A 26859-nucleotide genomic window follows, 5' to 3' on the forward strand; every position below is an offset into this window, starting at 1 on the left:
GGATTCTTGTGTCTTTTCGAAAGGTGACAACAGGAAACAATCATTCGATGCAGCAATGTTGCAACTGTACGCAAGCAATGTAAACCATCATCGCAACCAGTCAATTTCAAATTTCATCACAATGCGAAGTTGCATTTGTTTCCCATTGTCGTGCACAGTGCCGGCTTGGGGGAAGTTTGTCTAGCTTAATTATCGAAACCAGCCCGAGCGTGTTTGGGCGACAGCCTGCTGTACGATAAGCAACGGGTGTCTTCCATCAACGGTATGGCATACTAATGTGCCAGTCTGACGAAAACTGTGCTCATTACGAACGCAGACGATTTGCATGCGAAAGAAATTGTCCCTGTGTGTGTGTTTGTGCGAGTGCCTTTTTTCTTTCTTCTTCTGTACCAGGAAGCGCACATAAATTTACGCAAAACTTGCATACCTTTCAGGCGCGTGGGCTTTCCTGCATTTCTCTGCCGGTCGGAAAAAGGTGGAGCGAAAACTTTGCACACCAAGCATAAGTAGGATTTATTTCGACAGAAAGTTTGCTTCACTCACACAACTTGGGTAAATGCTGCTTTATATCACTCGTTTGTGTGGCTGTTTGCCTGTGTGTGTGTGTGTGTGTGTGTGCGTGTGTCAATGTCTTTCACTCGAATTAATACTTGCATCAAAATGCAAATGCCGTACCACCATTTCTCCTCTACCTTTCGTGCTAAAACGCTCCCGAGGGGGATTTTGGAGAAAGCCGACGAAGAGTTTAGTTTCCAACCAGCCAGTTCGGTGCTCGGTAAAGAACTTTTTAATTCCTTTCGGATTGTTTCGGAAACCGGGTAAGATTGTTCTTTCCATCCTCTTCCGGGTGAGTGGTGGGGGGGGGGGGGAGGGTGAGCTGCAGGAAGTACGCTGACGTACGCCCAGTACGAAAAGTCAAACATCGCAACTGTTTCGTTTCATTTAACTTTACCGGCCGACTTGGAGTGATGGCAGACGGAGGGGGGGAACTAAATGTTGGAACTACAGACAAGAAGAATTAAATAATTCTTTTTTCTTATCATACACCCTTTCTCTCTCTCTTTCATTTCTTTTTTTTTGCAGCAAAAAACTGGAAGATACACTGCAGTGGGCCTAATGCGGGATAAAACTCTTCGCGTACACGCAAACTACAATAACTTCTAAAATGAGCACACAACTAAAACATCTAAAAAAAGACAAATAATTGATGAAACATAACCAAGAAAAAAGGCACTTTCACTAAGAAGTCGATGAATTGACTAACTAACTTTAAACGCTGACTCGCCTGACGAAAATCTATTCCGAAAAGAAGTTTTCTATTTACTTTTAGACCAAATTGATTCGCGTTTTTCTTCCTCTTAATGTACGAAAAGTTTGATTGGTTTGATTTTCGATAATTAACCACGGTTAGCAGCATCTAACCTAAGTGCTTCACACAGTGCGGAGATTTTACCTTTTCTGCTGTATGTGTTTGAGAAGGTTTTGGTTAAATTTTTTGTTCTTTTTACTTTCCTTAATCATTTTAGCGTGGCAGTGTAGACACACACACACACAAAACGGTGCAGTGCAGAAGTGATGTTGAAACAGGGTGAAAAATAAAAGAAAGAGAGAGTGAGTACAAAAAAGTGTGCCAATCAGTCAGTGTTGAAGAAAGCTCCGTGGCAGTGTGAAGTGAAAAAAGCCAAGAGAATGAAAATAAAAACCTTCCCCCCCGCATGCAGCAGTCCTGTCAAGCAGTTGAATAATTAATTACGCAAGAAGAATAGAGGTTCGCCAAACTGAAACGCCGCACCAGTTTAGTGAAGTGTGATTGGGATAGAAACGAGCCGGAAAAGGAAGGAAGTAGGTTGGTTGCTAGCTGCGAGCTTGTCAAAGCATAATTGGCATTTGCTCTCGCTCGATGGCGATTCTGTGAAAAAGTGTTCGTGTGAGTGTATAAGAATGCAGCTACTGTGTGTCTTGTGAGTAACCACTGCTGCCACGATTGATTTCTGCGAGCAAATAACATTTAAAATTCCATAAATAAACTAGCCCCCAGTGGTTGGGCATTTGTTTTGCGAGTGTGGTACGGGAAAACAAAACCAGAAGAAGGTTCATCTTCTTGCCTGCGGTGCAACATGTAACGGTGCAACGCTGCCATTCCGTGCTGCCTAACTGCGAAATGTTTCCGCTGGCACGAACCAACAGCAGCAGCCCAACAATGCACCGACAGGTGTAGCAACGTTCAGCGGGGTTGGTGAGGAGAAGTAACGCTATCGTGCTCGGCTGCCATTAGGAGGGTCGTCGAACACCGTCCGTCGCTGCACAGTGTAGTGGAGTGAAAAGTACGCGCGCAGAAGGGGCCCAACCACGCACACGTCTATGCCGTTGGCGGGCGCGTCCAAAACCAATAATGGATGTACGCGGACTCGCCCAGGGCATTCTGCTGCTGCACATTCTCAAAGGTAAGTCAATTAAACCGGGGAGAGGGAAAGAAAGGTCGGCGTCCGTTTGGTTTCACCCCTTTCTGGCAATGTTCGTGAAGGAGTTCTGAAGAAATGTCTTCTGCTTTCTGTGCGTTTGAAGTAGACCAGCAACATCACCGTAGCCGAGCACTGGAATGGGTTCAAACCAATCGTTTAATTAGTGTGCTGAAAGGTTGAGCCATCTCCAAGTGCTTATAATACATCCCGCATCGAAGGTTTCCTTTGCTGCGAGGCACTACTATGAAAGCTACCTCATTTTGTGCCATTGGTGGCGTGAGAAAAGAATTTAATGAAGAAATTCCTACACTCCGTTTGCCGGCAAAAATGAGGTTCAAGTATTCCGGCCTGCCAGCGGGTTCGCCGGAGATCGAATGGAATTTTATTGCCATCGCATTGGGAAAGAATGAAATGCATCGCTGGTAGAAGACTTGAGTGGAGAGGAGCGGTGTTTGCGAGTTTGGTTCGGGTTTGGGAAGGAGTGTTTGCTGCGAGTCAAGCAGTTGAAGGTCAGGTGCAGCTGGAAGGTACATGAGCACGCATGGAACATATAAAAGCACTCCCCTAATTGATGATAATATTGCTTGGTTAGGAGAATATTGTAAGAAATCTTTGTTATTTGATTGTTTGAATAAAGAATGAGAATCATAGAAAATGTTTTAAGGTCACAATTGGTCAGAAAAAATAATGATAATTTATAGGTTGAGATTGAAATTACCAAGTAGCAGCGATATATTACATCCAACTTATGGCTCATAGCTTCACGTAAATGATACACACACCTTAAAAGAAGGATGTCAGTAACGAAAAACGATATTGTCGTTAAAGCGCCATCTGTTGCAAAAGCTATGTACTACTATCCACTAAGATGCCAGTCTTGATTTACTAGCTGCCATTTTTTTATGACTTTTAGAGTTTTACTTATTTTTCTTATGTTAATTCAACAGTTATTTTGATATTAAAACTATAAAAATTGCTTTCTTTGCCTACAGCATTATTTAAATATCATTATTTTGTTGTATTCATTCTCACTACTTTATATATTTATTATTACCAACAACAGCTGGACAGCAGCCACAATAGCTTCCAAAACATATTTTATGCACATTGAGTTACATTCACAATTATACTACAAACCAACTCTATATTTTAAAGTGTCCCAAAACCAACCCTTACCTAGTAGAATAGCTTCTTGTTTGAGACCGAGACTACTGGATGAACGTACTATTTGAATTATTAATCGAAGACTCAACATCGAACCCACTCTCACACGCTGTCTGTGCAGTCGCAGTCCTTCCTGCTCGAACCATCAATTAGCTTTGCTTGATTATCTATCCGTCACCCCACCCCGAAAGAAGCGGGTCCAATTAGGGTCGTCGAAAGTTACCGTCGAGACCGAAACTAATGTAAATTTCAGGCTCTCACACGACACACAGCGACCCGGCTCAGCGTGTGGGCAGCCGCGTTTCAATGGACGTTAATTTGTTACGATCCAAGAATTAGGCCAACGAAAAACCCTCTCCGTTGATCCTTCTGTGCCTTTTCCCATTAAAAAAAACCTTGCCCCCACTAAAGCACTCGCTCCATTTCATCCCTCCCACACTTTGCGTGAAAAGTAATGTCAAATAAATTACTCAAAGCTCGTTTGTTGCTTCTCCGTTCCGGTTAGAGCCGGCGGGCGGTCCTGAAGTCGGAGTATTTGCTCGTGCACGTCCATTTCCGATTTTTGGCAGCTTAATTTACATGGAAACCGTTCGTCAGGCTACCGCGAGGGGACAATTGAGTTAATTTTCCGTCACTCGGGCGCTTTTTTTTGCGCAGGAGGCTTCCCACCCAATTGAAGGAGGTTTGACAGAAAAAGAATGGCATTTGTTTGGAAGAGTTTTATGGCGTTTTGCTACGTTTTTTCGTAGGAAGTTTTCCACCACCAGGCGCCTCCATTCGTAACGTATATTTAAACGGGCGGGCGCGCGTACAGTGTACGAAAGCTTTTGAAAATTGTGCCACTGTACTACTCCATTACCCTCCTGACCTGACAAATTTACACCACCCTCAATGGCAAAAAAGGAGAAAAATAACACAGAAACATGAGACACCTTTTTTCCCTCCACAAAGGCACAAGAAACGACGTTCTTGTTTGCGTTGGGCCTTTCCCCGTGCCCAGCACGGCCTCTCCCGCGCAAAACACAAAGTTTACCTACGTGTGCAGGGCATTTATTTACTTCCCATTTGCTTATGCTACTGCTTATTTGCCACCGGGCCGGATGGACGAGCGGTGGGGTGTTGATTTATTCTTCCTCTACCAAACAAATTGCTTCACCAAATCCATCATCCGGATCAGCTGTATTGGAAAGGCATTTGGGAGGCAAACGGGCAAGAACGGTTCAATGAATGGATGGATGGAAGAAAAAGTGGGGCCAAATAGAACGAGATTTAGATGAGACAGGATGATGGAAAGTTAATACGGTACCGGTGCTGTGCAAGAGGATGCGAAAGCCAGTGGCACAATCCTCAAACTCACCTCGACAAGAAACGGCTCTCATCGCTCATACACGTCCACCGAGGGCACGGCAACGATCGAACCAAATTCGAATCCGACATGATGCTGTTGGAAAGCGAAGATGCGAAGATGGAACAGCAACTTTCGCAGCGATTCAAATCCACATCCACACCGAGCGATTGAGAAGCGAACAAGTGAGAAAATAATACCATCAAAAAGCGACCAAATGGAAAAGGCGGAAAAGTGAAACATCTCGTTCTCGGCTTCCGATAGGAGCAGGGTGGAAATGGCGCGCTGGTCTGGGTGAAAGCAGTGAGTGGCTTTCCGGGACTGTGGACTGTGCCTGGGAGGAACCTACGCTACTTGTCTCGAGTGTTAGCTCTCGTTTGTTTCGTTTGATTCCGGAAATCCAGACACAAGCGAAAGATTCTGTATTTGTTCGATTGTGTATGTCTGTGTGTGTGTTTGTGTGTGTATGTGCGTTCACGTCACGAAGTTAAGTCGTCTCCGGTACGCTCTCAGTTGTTTTTACTGCGCACCAAGTGAACGTGGGGGGAAGAGGAAAACTTTTTTCATTTCAATCATCTCCCATTGACTTTCTTGGTGCTCGCTGGTCTGTCGGTTTGAGTGAAACTTTAAGAAGGGTTTCCTCCGCCCAACTCTCATACCACGGTCGTATTAAACCCCTAGTAAAAAACCGCACACGCATTAGAAATGAGCGAAAGTTCTTAATTTGACAGTGGAAAGCAAAACCCCGTTCCGTTTTTTTTTCTGAGTGGCGCACTTTGCACATTCAAGCGACATGAAATGAGCAGCACAGAAGAAGGGGGGAGCAGGGGAACTTTCGAACCGAAAGCCCTACACATAACACATCTGCATGGTTGACAGGTTCGCCTGTGCTGCCAAATAACATGGAAAGCGTTTCAGGCCAGGCGGGGGCAGCCCGATGTGAAACCTTTTTCAAACTGACTGGCTCATTCGGCCGCTGGTGACGCTGGTGAAATATTCAAAATACGTCCAAGTTACCCTCCGATGTTTGATTCCGATGCCGAAGCGAAGGATCGTTTTTTTTTTACGGAGAATCAACTGTATCCTGCTGGAGCTGTCCGTTACTGATGTTGCTGTCCGTGGCAGGGTTGTGAGAAAGTTAAAATGTATTGGAAATGGAACTTTCAGCTCCTGTTTTTTGTTTGGTCGATTATTTGAAAAATGGCAAGGTGGGACATAAAAAAGGGAAATTATTTCTTTTAGAAGGAGGCAGATAGTGTGACAACACTAACAACGGCATTATAAATTCATTTCTTGTTCAGTTTTTGACGCTTTCGACAGGCAGAAATGTAAAAACACTTGAGCAAATTGTTCGAATTGTGATACTCACAAGTCATTTTGGAACCATTACAACCTACTTTTGGCTACACAAGGCATGGAAACTACTCCTACTGCTATTTTATCACTTTATATTAAGAGTAATGTTACAATTTTCGAATAAATTTTATTGAAATACATTTTGTTTTTATCATCTTCACGTGCAACTCATCTCCACAGCACCCTGAAAAGCTTCATGTTTGAAATTACTTTCATAAGATAAACATAAAACTTTACGCAGAGAGAGCTCGAGAGATCTACGACGCCCAGAGACTGCAATGGTAGAAGTACTAGGACGATGGAACAAAACCAGGGAAAGCAGCCCAACAAGTTGAGCGAAGCAAAAATATAAAATAAAAAAAAACACATACAGCAAGTTTACTAAGATAAAGAAAATTGGATTTTCCTTAAGCACAACCGCATTGGCGGCGGTATACTATCAGGTACAAAGATGGATTGCCTGCCTGGTCTGCCTGGCCTGGCTGGTGGGATAAAGTTTGTAAACTTGGCTACAGGTCTTGGTTACGGCACTGCACCACGAGCAGATTGTGTCAGACGTCAGCAGTTTGCCTGCCTGCTTCACCGTGCAGGGTGAGCGCTGTTCCGTGGGGGTTCCCTTTACTGCTTTAATGTATGATAAAGATAAATTTAAAAAGGTAAGAAACCGAAGAAATACACTCAACTACGCGAAAGCACTGCAATCGGTTGAGAAGCCACAGAGAAAGAAAAGAACACAAGCGGAGTAGTTGCTATTGGATAAGAAAGGTAAAGCTTTTTTCCTAACGTGAACACACACACATTCACCTCGGTGAAACTGTTCGCATCCCGAAAGGTTGCACCCTGCTGGCAAGGGATTACTTTACTTTAAATCAATTTTCTCGTCCAACACGGCAGCAACACCAGCCGCGCTGGGGGAGATTTATGCTAACGAATGTTACTCTTATACACCTTTGCTGCGGAGGTGTTGTACCTTGGTGTGGGATCGCAAAACGAAAAACGGTGAAATGTTGAGAATAAAGAAACCGGAGGACTGGAAACAGGGGTTAAGCTACACAGCTATTGAAGCTTGAAGTGAATTTTCCTGACATAAAGAAGGGCGTTAAGTATTTACCCGTTTTCGTGTATGAAACGATTACAGTGATTCCGGTTTCATGTTCCCTTCAAAGGGGGGAGATATTTTTACATCGGGAACAACTTCATGGCGTACGGTTGTGGGATAAAATGCTTTAATGTTATAACATTAGTATGAAAATAATCATTTACCATGGTTTTGCCATACTATGTGCATTGTGGATTGCATACCTTTTAGGCGTAAAAAGTGACAACATGATTAAAGTATCGTTTAATTTGCTGTACTAAAAGCTTCGTGCATGTATAATATTTCTTATTAAACAAACCATAGTAAATGGTCCAACACTGAAAATGTTATTTGTAGAGCTTTTGCGTACCTTTTTTTCCTCACCCCCACACATCTGGATTCCCTGATGGATGTGTATGTGTTATGGAGGAAGATTACCAACCCACAGCTTCGCCCCCCTCGTTAGCGTTACCTTTGCCATAAAGGTGATGATTAAACGCTGCAGGGAGTCAAGCTAAGCGGGGCAGGTTTCGTTCACCATACGGTGAGCAGTATCTGTGTTGATGCAGGAGCAAACAAACGTTTCACAACACAGCGGAGCGCGGCCGTCTTCAGCCGTGTAGGATTTGTAAGGATATTTGTAACGGCCTGGCTCTACAGGGGAGGGGGGGGGGGGGGAGGGGTCAAAAACCCCAGGGCCGGTAGATTTGCTGAGCTTAGAAAGTTCACTCCCTGTCCCCGTTCGTTTCATCGGAAGAAGGCCGAACCGTCGGGTAAGGCAGAGCAAAACGGTTTGCCCGAAATCGATCGAAGCATATCGGCATGAGGGCGGGGATGCACAAAACACTCTCGATACTCATTTTCCAGTTGACGTAGGAGGTAAGATTATAAAACGGAACGTGTCAGTTTATCTTGCGTTATTTATGAGTGCCGGGTGCCCCTTGCGCTCGGCCTGTGCTCGGTGTGCGATGCGGCTGTGACCTTTGCATTTATGGATCAGGCCGCTCGTAAATCCGTGCCGTCCCCACTTTCAGGCCCTGGGTCGAGCCCCAACGCGTACCACTGCCTGACGCTGCGATGCAAATGCGAAAGACGACCCGGTTCGATCGGACAGATCGAGCGTGAAGCTTCCAGCTTTACACTTGCGTTTCTTTCTAATCGTAACCGAACGCCTCACTGAGACTGTGAGACTGTGGCCGGGATTGAGCACAACGGTGTGTTTGATTTTGCCTCCCTTGCCCAGATCCACATGCGTATGTGCAATGAATATTCATTACGGGGACCGGTGGCAGTGGCAGGACCGTTTCTCTGGCAAAGTGGGAACTGTGGAAGCTGTCAGCTTACCATTTTTATCGCTATTGATTTTGCTAGGATTTATGCAACGATCCTGGGCTATAGAGAGCATGTGAGAGAGAGAGAGAGGGTTTCTAGCCAACCGAGCGAATGGAATCAGTGAGGGCGAACTGAACGTAACAGAATGTTTTTCTGATTCGATTTGATTTTCTGCACAAGAAGTGCCGCTCATTATGAGTCCAGTGTGTGGAACTCGATATCCGTACGGTGCGCTTCTATTTCATGCATTATCGATGTGGAAAATGCGCAGTAACTTGGGCTCTCATCGATGTTTAAGTAGAGGATGGAGTGGAAGCCTTACATTTCTTTGCACTGCCTACCATTTTGATGAATGGATAGGGATGGTTGCATACTTGTGAATATTGGAAATAGGGCTCTGGTTTGTTAGTGTAAGCATCATCGTTGGTTACATGAGAGCTAGTTTTGCTAGATACAGGCCCGTTTTGAGCACCGTTTGTAAGGCAATTCTCTGAAAGGGATCGTTTGTATGACTTTCAAACGCTTTTTTCACGACGCATGATCCCGAGCTCGCCTAAAGTTATGCAATTCACTTAACAAAATACGATTATTTATGCCCTTTGTAGCTGCTGTTGTAACCCATTTGAGGCACTGAGTGATGTTGAGATTTTCTCTGTATTTGATAGCCCGGAATTGCTACCATCTCATGCTGATATACGCTACCCTAGAAGCTGTAACAATTATCTTGCAATATTAAAATACCGTACCGACTTTTCACCTCACCATAAGCAAAGACACTCCTGCACAGGGTATAGGTTCCATCTGCAATTTTAAAATAGCTGCTGCATTTGCTGCTGCATTTGAGCCGAACAAAGTGCTCCACTCAAACGAGAAGGTAATTCCTTTGAACAGTTAAGAATGTCTTAATGCAAACCGAAATTAATTTGCCTTTGTTGCAATTGCCGAGCCTCGTGAAGCTCGTTGTGGTTTTGATTTTGCGTTCGTGAGCGTTCCACTCCTGTGACTTTGTGGTAAATCTCGGTTGCGACCTCGCTTCTTAGCTTTCGCTTCCCAAATGCTAGCTTTGGGTCGAAATTTCGGTCATACGGAAACCATCGGTAGCTGCCGTAAAAAGAAGAAGAAGAAATAGTATGAGGTATGCCTTTTCCACTCTGTACGATAAAACGGAAGCTTTCATTGAAGTGGGTTCCGACAGGAGCAAACCCATTTTCTCCCATTTTTCCTGTGGGGCGAGTATGCGTGTGTCTGGTTGTGACTGAGCGTAAATAATACATTTTTGGATAATTTTATTCACCGGTGTGCGCTGTTACTGCAGCTTTCGCTCACCTGCAACCGACAGTTGCGGCGCGCTGGGTCGTTACCGTTTGCGGGCAGAAAGGGAAAAACCCGGTGGCACGAAATGGCTAGATGTTTGTGCACCAAGCACCCGAACAAATATATTATGAATTCGTAATGCCTTTCGATTGTATATGGTTATTTACTTGGAAGAAACTCACCTCGTGTAGAGCATGGGCTTACCGCAAACACACCTTGTGGGTCGAAGGTAAAGATGGAGCTTTTAACTTTCGGACATGCTCGTGAAGGGATGCTTATGAGGTATGCACCAACCAACTCGAATGCTTTAATATTAAATGGCTCTTTAAAAGGTTGAGAGCTGATGAAGTGAGTTTTGCAATTGATGCTGCATTTATTGGAACATAGTAGGATTAAATATGTAAATAAATATAAATATAGTTTTTGTTAAGGTAGTCTGAACGTACCTCAAATAAAAAGCACTTTGCCAGCTGCCCTCATCTCTTTAATCCTCCCACTTAGGTTAGCGCAATACCCTAGTGTAATCAACGTGGAAGGAGACATTTGGCTTCTTAAGCCCCTACCGAGAAGGACTACTAAAACGGGCTGATGTCTTTTATCCATTTTCTGATTTATGGAGACATGAAAAACAAATTATGAGAGCAGATCCGCCGGTTTACAGCTGCAAAGCGGTCGTTTAAATTTAAATGCCTTTTAAGACGATTTTTTCCTTTAATTTATTGTGAACATTATAGCTTAAAGCTTTTGAGTGCATTACCTATTAAGAATATTCAATAAAATAAGAACAATTTGATTGAACGCTTATCGTTGAAAAGAGAGCTGTTAAAATGTACTGAAACGTTTGGCATTTATTCCATTTGGACTAAAATAAGGTATATTTTCATTAAAATCTAAAAGTTATACGTTTACACAGTCCTTAAGGAATTGTACGTTGAACAATGTACGTCTTGCTGTGCAAAAGAAAGAATTTGAAACAACCATTAAAAGATTCCATTATGCATCATCACCATACCCCCTCGGCTTAATAGATTTTCTTTTGCTTTACGACACTTCACCAACTACACAATTACGCACGAACTCGGCACCAGCGCCACGAACCGGCTGGGAGAACAGACGCTCCCTTTTTTTCGGTCACAAAACAAGTGCAGCCCATACCCAAACCAACGGCACTGCAGAAAAGCAAACAGTAATTTGATGTAAGATAAATGAGAAAGATAAACTTCTGGCACCCGAGAATGCACTCCTGTGCGCTCTGTGAAGGAAAGACATGGGGCGTGCGCAGCTCTGAAGCACCTGCCGCACACGTGTTTATGCCCGATGTGTCACCGCATCACGGCCACTATCAACTTGCACCATCAGCAACGCCAAGCTCGAAAGCATCTTCAAGATGCAACAACGGCGTGACGCGCGCTTTTGACAAGGGCGGCTCGAGTTTCGTGCACTTCTTCAGCCGCATTGTAATAAGCATGCATACAGGAAGCCGGTTTTTTGGGAAAGTGTGGTCAAGCCGGGGTGCGGTTTGGTTTGTGACACGCCCGCCTGCCTACAGTGTGTGTTTGTGCAGTGAGCAGTAATATTCGAAGCCTACGATACCAATGCTTGCTGATGTGATGTGTATTAAATATTTAGAACGACCTCTTGCCCTCGGACTTCCTGCTTTGGTGCTTAATTTGGAAAGGTAGAATAAAAGGGGGCTACGGGTATATCATCAGGCCACCCTGCGCTCACGTGCTGACAGTGGTGATGTGTGATGATACGTAAGTGAGTTTTCTGAGAAAAAAAGGTCACGGGAATGGTGTTCGTTTGCTGAGAAATTGTTGTTGAAAAATGGCTGCTTTCAATGAGGGTTTTCTTTTGGATGAAGCAGATTGGAAATTTATTCAGACACATGCGCCTAAATGTATACTACATCGTTGGGTAATTTTATTTTTCTATCTCAGTGTAACCCTTACTATACTTGCTTGCCCTGATAGTAGGCAAAACACGCTGGTATTTTGCTGCATTTGTTTAATAAGAAGCATTAACATATTCATAGAATTTCTTTCATTAAGCAATATTACGTGCATATATAAAACCATCATTTTACATACCTTCAGGCGCTCAGCAAAGTAACTTCACCAGTGAAAGTAACTTCACAATCATTCCTTCGAACTAGCCTTATTTTTAGTAAAAGTTGTGACTGGAATAGAAACAAAAAATAAGTAACTCGGCTGTTTTTGATCATGACAGAATTAATCTTCAACAAATTCAATAATTATTAAAATGCATTTGTTCTGTAAGCATACACAAATTTAATTTGAGCTTATTACATGCACAAAGTACCGCATTATTACATCTCTGTCATCTCTCACACCAACACAGAGGAACAATGATGAACTCTTGCCATAGGATCATGTTCGATAAATGATTTTATAGCACCACATATCATGTAACTGTTGAACATCCGTTCCTCCAACCTACCCAACACATCTGAAGCAATTTATCGTTCACTGCTCCTGCTGCGACTCAACCGACCGAATACCGACCGTCTCCAAAGCATAATGCAGATATTTGCATTATAAATGCCTAGATCAATAAGACACCACCAGCATCACCGCCATCGACATTTTGCCTTGAAGGGATAAATTAGTTTTGCCTGTTACGTAGTCAAGCGGGCAATGTATCGTCTTCCCTTCTGCTCATCACTCACACTGATGGTGGGGCCAAGGGAAAAGGTGCTTACATAAAATCAATACACCGGAGCAGGCAGGCACGTCGGGCAGACTGGGAGAAGTGTTTCTTTCGCATTGCAGGCCTCATGTTCTGCCCGGCACAGTTTATGATTGTCAGCACCGGAATTTGCTTTCACCTGCGATTGAAATCAATTTGCTACAAAACAACCGCTCCCCGGTTGTTGGAAGTGTTTCCTTCCTTGGTGCTTCTTTGCCGGATGTTTGCTCCGTGCCGGCCCCGTTGGGCTCGGGTCACATCCGCGAGCGTTTTGTTTCGCTAATTATGCTCACTGTTCAGCTTCCGGAGCGAATGGAGGAAATGGTTTGGGTGTCGTGCCGCAGTGCTCTTCCGACCATGAGTGAGATGTCACTCAACCGTTGATTAGATCGTGTCACGGGATGGCTTTATTACGGGTGACAGATGTCAACGTTATTAACGTCACGGGGTGAGATAAACATGTAGCGCTTTTGCATTGCATTGGGGCGCAGTTGAAGCAGGATGAGTTTGTAAACCAAACGAATTACGCGAGATTTTAATGTAATTACTGTTCAAAAGATTTAGCATATTACTGTGAGAATATGTGCTTTGCCAATCGCTGTAATTTACTGCTGCCTCTCTGCTGGAGCTTTTATTTATTGTTAATTATATTATGTCAGCTTGTGCTTATATTTGCACATTCTTATACAAAACAAACTCAATTACCGCACATCCTGCTGTTTTAAAATCATAACGATGCTTCTATCTTCCCGTATTTCAAACGCACCCATAAATAATACAACTACAAAGACCTACCCGTTCACTTGCATTACGAAATGCAAAGCATTCAGTTGCTTTTCCCTACTGCAACTGCAATCGCTTCAAATGCTAGGCGTTTTTGGGAAATAAAAATATGCAACCGCGCATATGTTATTGCTTTTGGAAGCGGCGACCGAAAAGGCCACTCGGACAAACGCAACGGACGGGTTTGAGAAAATAGAAAATATGCAAACGGTACCGCATGATCGATGGGTGGAATGTTTTTAAAACAGGAAAGTGATAAAAAAATAATTCACACACACCAACGCCAAACACACGGGCGCGCGCGCAAAGATTGAATAAATAAAAACAGACGACATATGAAAATAGGTCCACTTTTTCTTTCGTCCTATACAAAAAAGCCGAGGGATTTTGTGAGTGTACGCGCGCGTGTCTGTTCGTGCCATTCGTACTTTTCGGCTCCTTATTTTGTTTTCACTCGGTGCTCGGCTGTATTTATTTGGATGTTTGTTTGTTGCTTTATTTTCTTTTTCGAGCGCGCTTTTATTATGCTTCATTTCCGAAACCTCACATGCAGCGGGGCGCAGAGTTGCAGAAATTTCAGAACATCCACAATGGAACGGGCTTGCAGCAACGAAATGAAATAAAAATATTCTCCCGACCTGATAATCATGTTTGAAATCGGTACAGTGCCGATTGCTTTTTTGTGCAGCACAAGTTTAAGAGGGCTGCATTTGTTTGGTTCGTTCTTTATGTTGGTGCACCGCGCAAGTGAATGTTTTAATTTTATCAAGCATTTTTAAAGCACATTGAAATGTGTAAATGGAAATGTATTTTTATGGCTTTTTTGGAGAATTATCTCATATGAATTTTATGGTAAAATAATTCACTATAAATGTGTATTTAACGAAGAAAGCGTACGAGGTACGAGTGTTTATAATCCAGTACCCAGAGTACATTCACACACATCTGGACACAAACACACGCTCTAGCAGGCAGTAGTATTGTGTACGCAAATCATATGCAAATACAACCGTCTTACACTAGATGCAAATCGCAAATTAAACAACCAGTGACGGAACCCCCCTTCCAAACCTCACGTCGTCGTCCACCACACGAGGTGGCGACGATAGCGACGTTAGCACACGCGCGCGTCTTGAATCCGTGTTGCTCGTACATTCGATGGCTGAACACTTCAAACGACCAGTTTTTCTCCCACTTTGCACACATGATGCCACTGTGCCAAGCCGTGCGCTGTGCGAGCACAGTAATCCAAACATTATCATAATTTATAGTGAAAATTGTGTTTGTGTGCCACCGCCACCAGCCAGGCCGGGTTCGTCGCTTGTTCAAAGATATGGGCGAAAAGGGAAAAAGTTGGTTACTTGCTGGGCGCGGGGGGAAAGAAAGCAGTGACAGTAAAAAACGAACAAAAAAAAATGAACCGGCAAGCATATTTATGCTGTGTGCCAGTTTGGATGGGGGAAAAAGCTATTCCACCTACTCCGTTTTTTTTTTTGGAGAGGAGTTGGCAGCTAGCAAAGCTAAGAAAACACGCTCACGTTCACGGGCTTAAACTTAAACAGTCTGTACAGCGACCGTGTACAGGGAAACTTTTGGCCGTGTTTCGGTTTGGCCATGGGAGGAGGGAAGGAAGAAGTAAAACATTCTATATGTTTGGCCGGAACGGAAAAGTATGAAAAAAGGGAAAAAAGATACATCGAGCCACACCGAGATGAGGCAGATTCGAGTCAGAAGTAGATGAATGTTTCATTGCATGCACTTGTTTCTGGTGCTCGGGCACGGGGGATAGTGGGCCCGAGCAAACAAAACAGCTCGGCAAAGTATGTTGCGCCGTTCAGGTTCATGTGCTCATGTTGTTCGCCCTCCCCCGACTCCGCGCAGTAGTTCTTTAGCATAGTGTAGGAAGGAATGAGGAGTAAAAAACGAGACGAGAGTTAGAGTAGAAAGCTGGCGGTGTACGAAATGAAGTTAGTAAATATGACCTGAGCTTTATGCGACGACAAGCTTTTTCTCTTTTCGATGTGTTTGGGTGTTTGAGCACGGGGACGGAGTCCCGGAAGTTGAGTGAACAGATGGTACGGAACAGAGGCATTGGTGTTTTTTGGAGATGCTTTTTTGTGTTTGCTTACTTTTTACTTGCTCAAGTCGGTCAGTGGGTTTGGTTGAAGTTTGGCTCTGAATGTGTGTTTTATGAGTTGTTACAGCATAATCTGATTTGTTTCGGCGTTTGTTTAGGGATGAAAGTTTATATGAAGTGAGAAAAAGCGATGAGATGTAATAGGGAAATGTGAATGTTGAAAGGAAAACAGTTAATCAAAAACAATAATTTGCGTTTAATGTTAATGACTACATAGACAAAGACAAAGATCATACACTGTTTACATTTAAAAAATGAACAAAGTTTTTCGATTTTTTATGGGTTTATGGCGGGTGAAGCACTAATGAAACGTTAATTACAGTATCAATAATAGTACCGCAAGTGTCAGCAGACAAAATGTGACACCTCTGTCAGTCAAAATCTAACCGTGATGGCCAAAAAAGTAAAGCAACTTCGTTTAGAAGCAACACCACGGCGTGACGGAAACGGACATCGTGCGGCAGTTTGTGGACGTCGTATAAGCCTGTACTAGCACAGGCACAAGTGTACAACATATTGGCACTAGCAGACAACAATCAGAGCATCGAAAGACCGCCCGATTTCTAATGGCCGACGGCCTTGAGCAACAAGAAGCTCCAAATGATGCTGAAAATGAAGACAACAAGGTAAATGTCGCTACATAGCTACGTTCGCTTAGCTGGGCAGTCGACGCAACCGGCCAAATAGTGAAAAAGTTCCTGTGAAACATAAAATTACTTGTCTTCTTCTTCTTTTTCTTTTTCTTGGGCACAACAACCTTTGTCGGTAAAGGCTTGCCTGTACCGCTAGTGGGCTTGGCTTTTAGAGACTAACTTATTCCTCCTTAGCAGGATAATCAGTCTTACGTATGAAAGCACGGTCCACTCGGGGCTTGAACCCATGACTGGCATATTGTGGTGACATGCCGGGAAGCGAAAATCGTGTCCACTGGTTTCATACCGACAGACACTGATGCCGCAATTCAAAGAAGATCAATGTAGGAAATGGCCCTGGTTGCCCCAATTGCGTTCTTTCAAGAATTTCTGGATTTTGTTGCGAACACTGAGGATAAATTGATAAAAATTGAAGGTAAAACTTAAAAACATGCCTACAAGCATGTCCGACATGGCGAATGATCCAGATAACTGACGGAAGGTAGCTCGCAAGGTCGCAGATTTATTGTTGCAAGTAAGCTTAAGAGTAGGTAACCAGCAGATATCTGTCTTAGTTTTTTTCAGCTGTACCAATTGGAATAAAATTATATTTTTTGTAATGTAAACGTTATACCGGCTCTTCCAAGAACGATCGTGATTTGATTCGACTAGGTCGTCCTCGTTGAAACACAAATTGACTTTCGAGACTATTTTCGTAATACACATATAAGTCGGTCCTTTATGATAATCCTTTAGCGCTTTGCGCACAGCGCTTTGATGAATCCCCTCCCGTGTTGATCAGCAGGGTTTGAGACAATGCAGAACATTGTTTTTGAATTGGTTTTGTATACTTTTTTTTACGAATATTCTAATTAACTAATACGCTGGTAGGTTTATGCCTTTTTGCGTATCCTATGTTACATACAGAGGATTTTGTCCAATTAAATCCATACAAATAGAGCAGAACGTATCTTCTCGAAAGTCTTGAAAATAAATAAACACACTCCCAAGCAAACCGCGCCACACGTATTGCTCGATCGAGCAGAAAAACAAATCCATTTCCAACTTTATAGCAATCCATTTGAAGAAACTTCATACGGACACCGCGCGCGTGTGTGTGTGTGTTGTTTGCGCTGTGTGTGCAGCACATCACATTAGATCGGATTGGGGAGTTCCACCGTTCTCGTGGTGCACGCATTTGCTCTGATCTTCACACATCGACCACAGCGCGACCTCACCTTTCCTTCCGCTGCAAACTTTTCCGCTGACGTTTGGGGCCGCCCGGGGCTGGAGTTTGCAAATCAAAGCTCCACCAACCGACCGCCCCACGCTGATGCGCGTACTCAAACTTTTCCGCTGCGTATACGATATTTATCTTTGCGGGTGTTCGGGTTGCTGATTCTCCTTCACGGTGCGCTACGATCGCACACGGAACGACAACGTGGTTGCGGTGGTGATTTGGTGGTGGTATGCTTGTGTGTGTGTGTGTGTTTGATACCGGAGCGTAAACAACCACCAGCAGCAGCAACATCCACCAAGTATACCCAAGTATATATATATACAAACAATTCCGAGATAAAACGCAATGAAGCGGGTGGCACAGTTCAGCTCTCGGAACTGTTGATATCATTATTAGCAAGTTTTCCGACCAATCGTACTGTGAAAACTGTTCCCTTACTCTCCCCTTATGGTTTGTGGTCGAAAGGAGACGTCTTTTATTACTCCCACTCGGTGGTGGTGCATACTTATTTGCGCGACAAGCTGTAGCTGGCTCTTATTCGAGCAGCTTTGCAATGTCATCACAAGTGAACCTGAAAACGAAAAGTAGGGGAAAAAAGGCAGCACTTCCCACCAGCAAGCAGATAAAGGCACAAAACGCTAAAGCCAATTTCCGCCCATCCACCGGTCGCCGAGTCGCCGAGTGCTGGATACAGCGCAAAAGTTTTAACGAAGAAAAGCGCCACGGGGTGGAAAGCAGTGAGAGAGAGAGAGTGAGAGAGAATCGCATTTCAGTAAGTTTGCGGTTTTGTTTGCTACCATTTGCCTTTACTCCGGGATAGCATCAAATCTAAACAAAACAAGCAGCACAACAAGAGTGGATGGGCGAGGCAAAACTATTGTTATTTTTCCGTATCTGCAAATCTTCACCGACCTTATCGGGATGCAATTTTTGCAAGCAGAAAAACGATTGTTCAGTGCGGACTGTATGTGTATTGCAGCAGTGTTTCTTGCGGGTTTGTTGCTGCAGGATTCGTCACTTGTATAGCCGGGCTCACTCGCCACAGCAAAAACCCCATTCAAACCCATCCCGCCCCGGCTTCACTTTGCTACTTCATCTTTTATTCCGCATCGGCGAGCCGGTTTGTGAAGCTCTCCTCGTGGAGTGGAGTAAGTTGCTGAAAAGTATAACCATTATCAGGACCGCCAAAAAGGGAGATGGGAAGAAGGGAGATGGAACAGGCAGTATTACAGACAGGAGGAAAAAAAACTCCCCGATCAGGGGATTGGCTGTAAGCGGAACAACAACCGTTCTGATAACTTCATAAAATAAACAAACCAGAAACTGAATTTCCATTCAGTGTGTGTTTTGTATTGCCAGGGAGAGAAGGAGAGAGTGCGATTGTGACGAACGCGGTACATTGCTTATTGCAACCAGAAGCATCGTTTTATATTTTCATAGCTCTCACTTTTCCTTCCCTGGCCATGCTTTTCCAACGCTTGCATCAACGCAAAAGGGCTTTTTCCCCCTTCGACTTCGTTCGTTCGTTCTTCAATATCGAACTGCAGCCCCGGATGTTGACTGTAGCAAGTAGCGATCGGGTGGATTATTTATTCTTCACCGACTTTGTTCCTTACTCGGTCGCCTTTCCCCTGCATGAGCGTGATGGGGCCGACGTACAATTGCCACAATGTGTATCTCCTGCCTTGACACAGGGGGGCATGGGACACAATGGGTGGAAAAAGTCGAGTAAAAATGACTCACCATTTTGTGTTGCTCCTTCAAAAATGTTGCTTCTGAACTAGTAGCTGCCGCGCCATTCCCTTCAGTGCACCATTCTTATTATTCCAACCATGCGGCGAGCCCGGCGAGCTACCGTCCCGGGGGCACATTTTGCACATTGAAAATTCCGCTTCCGTTTGGTGGCACAGTAAAAGAAAGAGCGCTAGCGAGGCAACAAGGAACTTCCATATCGCTTTCGGAACACTTTTCTTGCAGACCATTCAATTTGAAGCAATTTGATGATTGCGACGGCCTGGAGTACAATCCGCTGCCTTGTGGAACGGCTGCTTTTGTGGAACGGTGTACTCTTTTTCTTAAGCCGCTGGTGCGTTTTTGTATTCCCGTCTGCTTGGAAAGCGCCTTACAAGGCATAAATGAAAGGAAAAGGTCCAATATTTTACAGATCAATCGAATGTGCGGTAAGATGGAATGGTAAGTCGAGCGCTGGAACAAAGAGCACCAGTGTCCGGTCGTGCTTGAATTCCTGCTTGAAAGGTGGCACTGATAATAGTAGCTCGGTTGGGGTATTTCTTTATTGCATACACTGTTCGAACAGATGCATCATTCGTTTTTTTTTTGTTTCGCATCGGAAAGGTAGGGAAGACCCGGAGTATCTCCGGGGAGTCTACGTTGGGGACACTGGCGGGAGTTAGACTGGTACGGGGCAATCAGAATGATTTCTCCTGGGAGCAATATTTACGGTAGGATCGTATGCTTTGGTTCAGCTTTGGTGTAAGTAAAACGATTGAAGTGACCGAAGGTATAGTGTTTCTACAGAAGTAACTGTGTTGATATATGTTGAAATATGTGTTGGAGCTGTGAAAGGATGTGTTGAAAAACGTCGCATCAAAGCATTCTAAATAGATGAATGCATGAGACTTAATAGTTGCAAGAATTAATAGTTTTTGTGATGCCAATAGAACCTTTTCATCGGTTCTTTTTAAGTGATCTATGCTTTGTGTTGTAATTGTATACCGGAGATGCAGTAATTAAACGCTATTAGACAATTAGAGCGGTGAAACGACATGGACGAACATTTCTTCTTCTTCTTTGGCTCAACAACCGTTGTCGGTCAAGGCCTGCCTTTACCTCTTGTTGGTTTGGCTTTCAGTGACTAATTGATTTCCCCTCATAGCAGGATAGTCAATCCTACGTATGGCGGCACGGTCTATTTGGGGCTTGAACCCATGACGGGCATGAACGACGAACATTTATCAACAGAAATTTGTAGGACGTTTGTAGTCGGAGAATGAGTCGAGCGAGTTCCGGACGACGACTTCAAAAAACTTAACACCCGTCGGCAGTGTAGTAATGCCACGATAGTTTTCCACTAAGTTCTTATCCCCCTTTTTATGCACAGGAAACATGTAGGACGATTTCTATGCTGCTGGAAACATACGCTGATTGAGCGAGAGTGAGAAGATACGAGCCAGAGGTCCGGCCAAAACTTCGTTACATTTGGCAAGAACTGCGGTTGGAAAACTATTAGGTCCAGGGTTGTAGGATGGTTTGGACTGCTCGAGCGCATTTAGGATAAAATCTCTGGATAACAGCGTCGGAGTTATGTTGAAAGGTTGAGTTACAAAGGTCAAAGTGTTCAATTAATTACCAGAGAGTCCAAAGAATCTCCATCAGAATCAAACAGAAAACCAACTTTATTATGATTGTCTCTCGAACTTTTTAGTAAAAAAAAGTGGAATAATGATTAAAAGAATTCTCCAGATTCTGTCAACAACAGAAACTCTAAAAGCTCGATACAAACCAGGCACCATAAAACGGACACGAACCGCATAACGAAATTACACATTTCCGCAAACGCCAATATCCCTCTCTCTCTCTCTCTCTCTCTCTGTCACACTCGCTCTCTCTCTCTCTCGCTATCTCTCTCTCTCTCTCTCTCTCTCTCTCTCTACCTCTCAAAAATATGCAATTTGCAAGCTCGTTAAGCAGGATCAGATAAGTTCATCTGAATAATCATTAAGCCAAAGGTACACAATCTCAACGTTGCGTTGCAAATGATCATTCTTTTGCTCTACTTCCCCAAGTGCCATTTCCTACATTCCTTTAGGTTTCTCGGTTCCTCTTACCCGGTCCGAAAACATTGAATGGTGATGTGAATTGTCACGTACCGTCCCCGCTAGCACTCCGCATAAAGCAAAAGTCTATAATCTTGTAAGTACAACAATATATCGAATAGTATTTATGGATGTGAATGCTACCGAATCGGGGCCACGGTTGATTCGGTTAGCTCTCGGTCCCCGTTGGCAGGCGGTTAGTGCGCGCGGTACAGCAAACACACCGATCGACGTGACACGAAATAAAAATACAAACACATACATTCACACACATACACACATAAGGACATACAGAGCTTAGTAATATCGTCCCTCGCAATAAGATGGGTACGCCCCGAAGGATGAGAACCGCCGTGTTGTGTACGATACTCCCGGGGCAAGTAATATCCTCATTTTTATTCAATCGTCTTATCTCGGGGTCTGGTAATGGTCCGTGCAGATCCCGTGGTTGGCACTGTGCTTCTTCGTGCTCTCTTTTTCTCACACAAATACACACACACACGTACAAACAGTCCCCCAAGGTGGAAAGTCCCTTTTTGTTCGCTATATATTCCTCCCCACACACGGTTCGATTTTCACTTTAACAGCAGCGCAGCAAGTTGAATCATCCCGTTGTGGCTGCTAGAAAGGACTCGGGCCACGGAATGGAGCACATGGAACAGAAGGTGAAACTAAATGATGAGCTTCAGAAGCAGTTTTGCAAACGAGCAAAGTCACCTTCTCGAACTCGTGTGCTAAACTCTGCTGTTGCTGCTGCAGCTGTCCCGGTGATGTCCTCTCGATGTTCCTACTTTCTTATCCAGTAGAAAGATGAAGCTAGTGCAAGAGGAGAGAGATTGAAGTATGAAGAGAGCAGTAGTGGTTATGTTTTTTCCCCGTGCCGTTACTAAGCTGAAAAACATGGATCAGACAGTAAGGCTGCCAGGATGAGGTGCTGAGAGCGTGCGCGCGTGTGGACACTTCTGACGACCGAACGGGGAGCGAGCATGTGTACCACACAGTCGCATATATTCAATTCTAGCACACAAAAACATGCCAACAAACACACCCGCACACACACACACACATACACACCATCCTAACGGTGTGTGAAAGTGCTCGCCGAAGTGGGAGAATGTAAATAAAATAGCTCAAATTCTTGCACCACTTTAGCACGTCGCTTTTCACCGTTTTCACCGACACGTGTGCAAATGACGCGCGGGTTAGACGGGGTCCAAGCATAAAGAAAACCACCCCGCCAGACTATGACTATTTCTCGCCCACCTGAGGGCGTCAACGGGCAGTCTCCTATGGGTGTGTGTGTATGTGTGTGTGTCTATATGGCTCCGTGTATAGGGGACTGATTTATTGCGAAATATATTTCATAAATGGTGGAATTTCACTCACCATTCGGAGGCAGGGCATAGTAGACGATGCTGCCTTAGCAACGGGCAGAGAGCTATCTCGGGCCTTGGGCTTTGACGGTTTCCTTGGCTACACCAGACACAACGGCTTACAAATTGATAGTGTTGTGGTTTCGGCATTTGAAAAATGCTTCACTTTACGTGGCGAAGCGCCGGTTTGTAAAACTCGAAGAAAAAAACGTAGCTGCGACTGCTGGAAGGTGGGCTCAAAATGAAAACGTGCGGACGAATGGATAAAACGCAATTATTAATGATGCTTCTATTGTTTCTGCACCGTCTTGCTGGGGGTGGGTGTTGGTAGCGCAAGAAGCTAATGGAATTGCAGCAGCACACAGGTGAGCGCCCGGCTACCGGTGATCATTTTTCACGCCCCGCTCCATTTGCTTGTGTGAAGTTACTTTTCTTTAACTTTGTTCGCGCATAAATTTGCCCACGTCTTGTGGTGGTGGTGGTGGCGGTGTGATTGTGAGGCCACGATGCTGCGGTTACAAGTTATGTCCGCATTACATAAAAATGCCCATTTTTCTTAACTCGTTCAACGCTCGGGAAGCACCATGCACTATGGGAAGGTGAATGGATAAATGTGTGTCGTTCTTGTGCGAAAACTTAACACTTTTATACATCTACCGTGTTATTTTTTGTTTAAATAAGTAAGTTGCTTTAAGCTGAATATCAAACCAGTCGATACATGTATTAAAGTCCGTTAAAATCAACAAAAATTTTGCATCTCATTTAATGTAATTAACAACTTTTTCTAAAAATTATTTTAATATAAAATTTAACGTACCCATTACCTATAGTTCACTTCTCTTCCACCGTGCCAAAGATACGGAAAGCATCTTGCTAATAAATTTGTACCCAACCATCCACCCCAAAACTTCACCCTCGTCATCAAACAGTCACACCTTATGGTCGCGTGGGGGGTTTTCCACCATTTGCAAATTGAACCATTACCGTTTGGCGTTTGGGCGAGCAATGAAGAAAGTTTTTCGACGACAGTTATGCTCATCCCCCGTCCCTATTCACTAGCTACTGGTGCTGCTGCTGCTGCTGCTCACTCATTCAATCCACTTTTGGTTGATTTTTCATTCGTGAAAACATTTTTTAACGTTTTATTCCACTTTCTCGTTCTTTCCTTCTTTTTTTTCTTTCGTGCCGTCCCACAGGCGTCATTCTGCTCGATCTCCAGGGGCCGGTGTTTTTGGCCGAACCACCGTACAAGGTAGAATTCTCCAACAACTCTGGCGGCCTCATCGACTGTACCGGACATGGCAGCCCGCCACCGGATGTAAGTAGCGAGTCACTTTACTTTACTGTTGATCTTTTAGAAGGGGTTGGGAACAATAATCCATTGCTTCGTCTGTTAGTGCTCATTGAAATATGTTTTCGTTCAATTCCCTTGCTAGTCTATTTTATTGGCCCTTTTGAAACATTATTTTGCTTCAATAACCCTCACTAGACGAAGAAAGCCGATCAATTTCTTATGGCTGTTGCTTTTCTCCCCCCCCCCACACAGCTGCAGTGCGCAGTGGGTTGATTTATGCTTTTCTGTGCTACGATATTAAATCATTTTACAATTGATAGCCGAGTCGGGCGGGCGAAAGAGCGAGCAAATTGGATGTGGTAGGCAGGTTTTTACATGCCCGCTCGTTTCAGCAAGCTTTTCACGAAATCATTTCATCTTTGAATTGCTTCACTGTTCCAACAGGGTTGTGTAAAGCTCTGTGTGTGTGTGTGTGTCTGTGTGTGTGTGTGTGTGTGTGTGCCTATCGCTCTCGCCATAGATATATCAACCGTAATGGTGAAACATTAGATAACATCAAATGGATGGCAAGGATAGCAGTCGATCGCGTAAAATGAAATATCTTTTCCAGTCCAGTGGCTCTGGTCTGGAAAGAGCTTTACTCGGAACTATAAAAGTGGTCGATCTTTGCAAGCGCGAGCATAAAAAGGCAATTAATTAAGCCCTTGCGATTGATGCTAGCAAGACGACGGTTTGTCGAGTGCTTTGAAACAACATTATTCAGGAATGTTTGTCGGAATGATTTAAATCCTTTTATTCATAACATCAATTACAACGAGGAATGCGCTAGTGTTCCTATTATTTTGAATGTAATTTCATTTAATTTCTTATTTTGATGCAATCTTTTCCTTACACTATGTTTTATGAACTGTAAACTGCAGTTGCATGTTGTTTCAGCGATCATTATTAACATGCTCGATTTCCTATTTCAATTAGAGGAACTCTTCTGCATCATTTCTAAAACGTCTCTTCCCTGCCAAACGAAGAGTAGGAAGCAGGAAAGCAAAATAAGAACTGAACTTGTGAAGTATTTCAATTAAAATTCACAAAAAAAAATACGGCCAATCCGGAAAAGTATGCCGGACACGTAGCAGAGAGACGAAATAGTTCGCTAAGAACGGGTTATAAACGCAGGGAAGCAAAAACAGAATCCGCTCAACCAACGCAATCAGCCGAGGCACAAAAGTCATGGCGAAAGCTTAAGCCTGCAACTCTAATTTACTCCCTTCGGCCGCGTACACTGAGAGTCGAATGTCTACCCCAGCTCCTTCCTATAGGACAAAGGAAATCGAACCAGCGCCGTGCCATGATCGAGCTTCCTTGGTCTTGGGCACGTCAGTGCAAATGAAGTTTTCCCTCAGCTATGCCGCTTTCGTTCGCTTTGCCATTGCGAGTCATGGAAGGAAAAAAAAGTGGACACAGCAACCAAGCCTGCACATCCTTTTAATCCTTCGATTGATTGACGACAATAATTTCCTATTAATTTTCTTCTCATCGCTATCGTCGGGTACGTGCCCAACCGCCCACCGTGCAGCGTTCGGGTTTTGTTCTCGAGTAACAGCAAGCAGGCGGACGAAAAAAGAAAACACCCACCGCTTCGCTTCCTTCGTACCTTTATTCGTCCCGAGATTTATTCCCCCCACCACCTCTTGGCCACGGTATAACACCACCACAAGAGTGTTGTTGGTGTTGACGGGAGGAAATCGATTCTGAAGAGCGCTTCGCTGGCGTAAAGGAAAAATCTCCGTCTTTTGCGTGCTTTCCTCCCCCATTCAATCTTTTCCTGAGGAAGTGATGTAAGCGTTTGAAGGAGTATGCGTTGGTCCTCGGTCCTGTAAACCGCAGGAAGGTATGGCAGGCAGGCTTGGCAAGGCAGGAACATCCCCGTTCGTTAGCTCATTGAAAGTCGTTTCGAATTTCAATCGAACGGAACGGCACTGTGTGAGGGAAAGAGGGAGCGAGCGGCACCGGAAAGGCAAAGTGAGCTAAAGCTTAGGCAGGGAGGCAGGAAAGAAAACTTCAATTTTCCACCGTTGCGGTATGGTATGTTGCGTAATTGCTGAGCTGGAAATTCCAACCAGTTTTTCTGTGCAGTTGTTCACGTTTTCATTACGTCGTTTCCAATTTTACAGGCCCGTGAGAGGCTCTTGTTTTGACCCCTCCCAAAGGATACAATCGGAAGTAGGAAATGAAAGAAGGATTATTTCATTATATTCGCACAATGCACCACAAACTGGCCAGACGATCGTTTTCCCCATTTTGGAGCTGGAATGTGCCTCTGTCGTCCTTCGCTGTTTTCCTCATTTTTAACCGAACAAACTCGCAATGCAACATGTGCCGTACCGATTAAGCAGAGGGCAACGATTAAGCAGGGGAAAGAAAGCTCAGATTTTGGTCACGCAGCCATCATAACCCATCCTTATGGTGCGGAGAATCGGATTACCCGCGCACGACATCGGCACCGGGATAGCATCATAATCATAAACGATCATGTTCTCCCATCGCTTGCGTTTCTTTTCCCTGGTGCACACGTTCCAACCCCAAAAGCATCATAATGGCTTTCGGATCGCTTTTCGTGTGGCGTGGAAGATGAAAGCAAAAACTATCCCAAAAGAAAAAAGGGACGAATTTCTTTGGAGAAAGGGAGAGACCGTTTCTCTGCAGTTCAGCTTACACAGCGACCAGGAAAAGCGGCCCGGTATGTGTGTGTGTGTGTGTGTGTGTGTGTGTGTGTGTGTGTGTGTGTGTGTGTGTGTGTGTGTGTG

General features: G+C 44.2%; 2 protein-coding genes across 10 annotated transcripts in view; one reads left to right on the forward strand and one right to left on the reverse strand.

Moving 5' to 3' along the window:
• Nucleotides 1-26859, reverse strand: part of LOC120947909 (probable beta-hexosaminidase fdl) — a 359113-nt gene that overhangs the window by 232646 nt on the left and 99608 nt on the right. The window lies entirely within an intron of this gene.
• The window catches only part of LOC120950018 (Down syndrome cell adhesion molecule-like protein Dscam2), a 106877-nt gene that overhangs the window by 24359 nt on the left and 55659 nt on the right, over nt 1-26859 (forward strand). For all 9 annotated transcript variants that reach the window (XM_040367731.2, XM_040367728.2, XM_040367732.2 and 6 more), the window contains exons 2-3: nt 1527-2444; nt 23958-24079. In XM_040367731.2, coding sequence (XP_040223665.1) covers nt 2393-2444; nt 23958-24079 — 174 coding nt within the window. In that variant the 5' untranslated portion in view covers nt 1527-2392. The remainder of the gene's footprint in view (nt 1-1526; nt 2445-23957; nt 24080-26859) is intronic.

This window comes from Anopheles coluzzii, chromosome 2 (genome assembly GCF_943734685.1).
Source record: "Anopheles coluzzii chromosome 2, AcolN3, whole genome shotgun sequence".
Lineage (NCBI taxonomy): Eukaryota > Metazoa > Arthropoda > Insecta > Diptera > Culicidae > Anopheles > Anopheles coluzzii.